The 6,000-nt window shown below is 43.3% G+C and overlaps 1 protein-coding gene across 1 annotated transcript in view; it reads left to right on the top strand.

Moving 5' to 3' along the window:
- The first annotated feature begins 2,175 nt into the window (after window positions 1-2,175).
- The window catches only part of RRP15 (ribosomal RNA processing 15 homolog), a 40,584-nt gene continuing 36,759 nt past the window's right edge, over window positions 2,176-6,000 (top strand). The window contains exon 1 of the mRNA XM_021698437.1: window positions 2,176-2,337. Within this exon, the coding sequence (XP_021554112.1) occupies window positions 2,193-2,337 (145 nt within the window). The 5' untranslated portion in view covers window positions 2,176-2,192. The remainder of the gene's footprint in view (window positions 2,338-6,000) is intronic.

Genomic DNA, 6,000 nt, shown 5'->3' with positions numbered 1-6,000 from the left:
TTAAATGCTCAAGGGCAACGGTCTGAGTAGGCAATATAGCTCAGTGGTTGAACAGACCCTGGAACAGACTACTTAGGTTTAAACGTAGTTCAAACAGGGTTACTGGCTACTGCCACTTACTGGCTATGACCTTGAGCAAGTATTCTATCTCTTGTGTGCCTCAGCTTCCTCATCTTTATAATAGGAACAATAGTACCTAATTCACTGGCTTATTGGGAAGATTAAATGCGTTAATACAGGAATCTCCCACTTAATAGTAGCAATCCCTTTAGGAAAATCAGATTTCTGCAGGAAAATCTGGAGCCTATTTTATGTTACTTTGAAAAGGAAAAATTTGAATGAATAATAATCAACCAATTCTACCCCTCCAGCAATTTCTTAAATTGCAGCTAAACATAGTAAGTCTCTACTTATAAATAAACCATTTTTTTTAAGGAGGGGGGCAGATTGAGGGAGAGACAGAGGGAGAGAGAGTACCTTAAGCAGGCTCCAATGCCCAGTGAAGAGCCTGAGGCTGGGCTGGATCTCACCACCCTGGGTCAAGATCTGAGCCCCTATCAAGAGTCCTACGCTTAACCGACTGAACCACCCAGACTCTCCAAAATAAACCATAGTATTAAGATGTAAAATGCTCAGAACACCGCTTCTGATCTTCAATAATCTTAACAAATGGTACCTCCTATGCCAGAAGCCCTCCTTACACTGTCATATTTCTCTCTCACTTTTGCTTCCTTCTCTACAATTTTCTTCAATGCTTTCCCAACTTTGTTTTGAACTCAGTGTATAACACTAGGCCAAAACAAGGGTTAAGTATGAAAGTCAGCAGGACACAGGTTCAACACTAAGTGGCAGGGGAGGATGAACACTGAGTAGGATTGTGAGACCTTCTAACCCCGCCCACCCTCCCCCCCAATATCCTAAGGGGCATCTCTAGACACACTTCTTGTGTTGATAATAACTGCACTTTTCAAAAGATTTATGCTGGCATTTGATCTTTACCAATTGTATTTGGAATGTAACTTTTCCTGAACTGTTAAAAAACAAAACAGTTGTTTTGTTTTAAAATGTATTGAGTTTGGTTTATGTAAATATAATCACCCCCCCCCCCCCCCCCCCAGCAGCTGGAATGTGTGGGATTGAGAAATCCGTACTCCTTTACAGATTTTAGATATTAAAAACCAAGAAACATTCTACCAGGAAAACACCAAGCTTAGGGAAAGCCTTTAGAATACTTCTGGCTGACAGAATATGATATAAAGGTTTGCTGAGTCTGACTTACTAAATTTGTCAATAGTTGTATTGTTCCTTAATTCACTCCTTGCAAAATATTTTTTGATTTCCTACTCTGGGCCAGCTTTGCCAGCCTTAGGGGTAGAATGGTGAATGAGATCTGGTCCCTACTTTCAAGGAGTCAACAATTTAGGAGGAAAATGCAAGGGGCAGATTGCGGTAGCTCCCTGGAGGGGCTGCCGGGGAGGGAGGCAGGAGCACCGCGTGGAAGCCAGAGATCCGCCCACCAGGGCGGCCCCGCGCTGCAGGGCCCAGAGATAGGTCCGCGGTGCTATAGAAGCAGCGGGGCCGGACCCGTTACACCCCGAACCCAGAGGAAGAAAGCGACATTCTATTCGTTTTGCGATTGGAAGCCACGGAAAGGGTTAATCAGAGGGAGATTATGTGATACAATTTTTGAGAAAGATCTTGTGTGTTACGTTGTGAATCTCTGATGCTTTGGTACTTTGGGGAGAGAGGATGACATTCTCGTATTCTCATTAGAGACGCCGCACTCGCTTTCCTGGCCTCCCAGCTGCAGGTGCGGCTGTGGGCCAGTAAGGGATCTTGGAGGAACACCCTAAACCCACATTCAATAAGGCAGCACAAAAGGGAAGCGGCCGTAGGGAGGAAATCGAAGTGGACCGCTCCGGGTTGCGGCAGTGGTCCAGGAGCAAGAGCGAGCGGGCCGAGGAGTCTGCTGAGAACGTAAGCTCACTAATTCCCACCCCCGCACTGGAGCGGATTTCAGGTAGAGACACCGACCTTTCCGACCTCCCTCCAATTCACAATCTGAGGCTCCGGGCCCGGAACTCCGGGCTAGACGGCCCCGCCCCGGAACCTTGTGTCACCGGAACTAAATGCCGAAGTTCCTTTTGTTACCACCGGTCGCAACTCTTACTGGTCGCTTCCGGTGAGGAAACATGGCCGCGGCCGTTCGGGACTCACGTGTGGGTGCAGGGAAAAAGCTGAAAAATTCACTGAAGAAGAAGAAGAAGATGAAAATGGTAGCCAGAGCAGTATCTTCGGAGTTGGAAGATGAGGGCAAAGACGCTGCCAACAGTGGAGGTAACGTACTAGGGTTGAGCTGAAAAGAAAGGCCGGGTTGAATTCGCGGGAAGCAGGGAATGCGATTGGCTTTGCTGCAAAGTTTTATCTCGGGTGGCATCCAAGGGGCGACTTTGGCCCAGTGAGAAGGCTTGGAGGTGGTGTTTAGAGAAGGGACGCTTTGAACTTCCACATTCTTTTACTAGACATTGTCACCGTCACTGTTACTAATTAAAAGGGATGAAAGCAGCAAAAAGGTTACAATGATAGAAGGCAAAATGAGAGGGTATATTTAAAATTACAAGAGTGGGAAAAGTTTCTTAGGGAAGGAGGAGCAAAAGGCCAAAAGAGCTGAGAGGAAGATGAATGGTATACTTGACTTTTCTTGTGTGGTACGTTCGTGACTCTGGGAGTCAGAGACCTGATAGCAGTGAATGAAAGAAGAGGATGTGGTTAAAGTAGAATAAATAAAAGTATCAGTTGATCTCTCAGAGACGCTTGTTAAAGGAAGGAAAGATATTTTGAGGCCTTCAGCCATGATGTGACCATGCTGCTCCTCTTTACCATCATTCTTGGCATTACTCTTCTTGCCTCCCTACCTTCACTTTTGACTAATCCTGCTATATTTTTCTCAGTGTTTCCCAAATCATCTGGCATGTTATATAATTGCTGTGTGTTTCTCCCAGCTGAAATGTAAGTTATGTAAGAGTAGAGATGGCTGTATCCCAGTATCTAAAACAGTTCCTGCTGCATAGTGGATTTTTCACAGAAATTTAAGTAAATGAATGGGTAAATCTGGACTTCCAGAACCAAGAAGAAACTGTCATGTACTAGCTACTGCAGTCCCTAGGTAATTACAGTCCTCATCCGCTTCCAGAGTAATTAAGAAACACAGTCAATCTGTTGAGCAGGAATTAGAACTTCTGATTCTGCTATTTCCTGAACTCAATAGACTAGTTCATGTGGGGTTGTCAGGGAAAGAAGCAGTACTACATTTGAAGCAAAATACCAGTACTGCTTACAAATTTAAGTGGAAATTAGATTTCTCTCTTTAAGTACTGAATAATTCCAAGTTAGAGCTGTTCTGACTTTTCTTTTTTTTTTTAAGATTTTATTTATTTATTTGAGAGAGAGAGAATGAGAGAGAGCAAGCACATGAGAGGGGGGAGGGTCAGAGGGAGAAGCAGACTCCCTGCCGAGCAGGGAGCCCGATGTGGGACTCGATCCAGGGACTCCAGGATCATGACCTGAGCCGAAGGCAGTCGCCCAACCAACTGAGCCACCCAGGCGCCCTGTTCTGACTTTTCAATGCAGTATTTTCAATGCTGACCAGGTTCTAAGGTTCTCTTGCTATTATAGATAAGTTACATTGCAGATTAAGGGTTTTGGGTACTATGGAAACCTAATTATCCTTTAGGTGGATAATTTACCCTGTGTTGAGGAACAAAGGATAAATAAATTTCCGCCCTAGAATTATAGTCTTAGGGAAGATAGATATTCAGCACAGGACTGTAAAAGTAGTTATTACAATCATGGTCCAATTAAAATGGTACAAATGGAAACAGAGAAATCCATATCCTGTAGAACCCAGCTTAGGCATTGCTTTCTTCTGTCTTACACATACTACTCATAGTATGCTATGTTATTATTTTATTTTAACATACCTTTCTCCTTATAGATATAGATTCCCCAAATGCTGGAACTGTGTCTTATTTATTTCCATTGGGCCTTCCTTGCACATTTTAGTATTAAGTACATTTTCTTGCTGAATAAATGAATGAGGTGGCATTTCATTTAGGCCTTAGAAGGGTGAATAATTTTCTAAGTCTGGGGATTCGAGAAGACAGGTTTCTCAGACGTCCAGAGAAAAGCACCTACAATGGCATGCAGCCTCTTAAAATGCATGGGCTATTTAGGATACCGTGAATTATCTGCTGTGGCTCTAGCTTCCAGAGAAGTTACTGACGTGAAACCGGGAACAGAGGGTAAAGCCAGATTGTGAAGAGTCTTGTGTGCCGTTTGAAAGAGATTGGCGTCTCCATTTGTAGACAGTAGGGAACAGTTGAGAACTTTTAAGGAAGAGAGAGACACGTGTTTATTCATACCGCTGGCGGCTGTATGGCGGCTGGCGCCCGGTGCCAGAACCGCTGGTGGGCCCTGGCAAACCTGTGTCCGCGCCAGCACCAGTGCAGGACTGGGGGGGTGGGGGGGTCACAGGGCTCCACCTGAAATGTTTTTCAGAAGAAAAACATTCAGTTTTCCAAATAACCAACTTAGAAAAAAACTCATAGCACCATAAATTTTGGGTGTGCTCTACTGTTAGAGGAATTCCATAATAAGAGCTATATTTTTTGAGCTTTTGTATGTACTGTGTGCTCTTCTAAGCTCCTCATATGTGTGCCATTTCAATGCTGACAACAACCCTATGAGATAGATTCTGTTATTCTCATTTTACCTATGGGAAGCTGAGGTCCAAAAAGGTTATAACTTGCTCAGCCCAGTACATAAGCTGCTCAGCAGGTTGACAAATGACACAGCCATTATTGAAGTTTGGCTGTAGCACCTGTACTCTTTTTTTTTTTTAAACATTTTATTTATTTATTTGAGACAGAATGAGAGAGAGAGAGAGCATCGTGGGGGGAGGGTCAGAGGGAGAAGCAGACTCCCCGCTGAGCAGGGAGCCCGATGCGGGACTCTATCCCAGGACCCCGGGATCATGACCTGAGCCGAAGGCAGTCGCCCAACCGACTGGGTCACACAGGCGCCCCTATTTTTTTTAATTTTTAAAAGATTTATTTACTTATTTTAGAGAGAGAGAGAGTGGGGGAGGGTCAGAGGGAGAAGCAGGCTCCTGTGCCACCCACAGGCGCCCAGTAGCACCTGTACTCTTGACCACTACCCTTCTTCTGTTCACTTTCTTGTCTGTATCCTTTAGGTTCTGATTTAGTTGTCTCCAGCCACTTTTTCCTGCAGGATTTAGACTGTAGCTCTGTGAGAGATAAATTATAAAGGGCCTTTTATTTAATAAATTCAATAATGTAGGTCCGTTGGTTATAAGTCGGGACATCGTCCTTTTATCTAATTCAGAATTTGTTATTTAATATAAGAATCTGCTGTTTTCCTCTTATGAAATCAGTTATTTGAAACGTGACCGATGGAAACAGCGTTTGTATTTCAGAATTTGTGTATATGTGGCCTTGACAGAACTAATACATTTGCAGAGAATTTCAGAGAATGGATGCTGAGAAACTATAAAGGCAGAAGATTAAATCTGGTTCAGACACATCAGTGAATCAGTGTGCAAATTACAGGCTTATTATTAAAGTGAAGTGTACTGGCTCGTTTTGTCCGGAAATTGAATCAGAGGTTTCTCTTTGAATTTTAATTGGATCCTAAAAATGGATAGGGATGTGCCTTATCATATGATCATTTGAAAGCAAATTCTTTTAGCAAAATATTACTTAAATTTCATAGAAAACACACAGGTTAAACCCATGCATTGTTTGAACTTTCCCTCTTGGCTTTAATTTTTATTTTGATACATTATGTAAGAAAGGTGTAAAAAATGATGCTTTTACGAGTGTAAAACTCTCAATTACTGTTTGTCAGACTTTGCAGAAATTTCCTAGTTCTTAGGACGTCTGGGTGGCTCAGTCAGTTAAGTGTCTGCCTTCAGCTTAGGTC

This window comes from Neomonachus schauinslandi, chromosome 6 (assembly GCF_002201575.2).
Source record: "Neomonachus schauinslandi chromosome 6, ASM220157v2, whole genome shotgun sequence".
Taxonomy (NCBI): Eukaryota; Metazoa; Chordata; class Mammalia; order Carnivora; family Phocidae; genus Neomonachus; species Neomonachus schauinslandi.
Note: the sequence above shows the minus strand (reverse complement) of the source record. Positions and strands in the feature narration are given on the sequence as shown.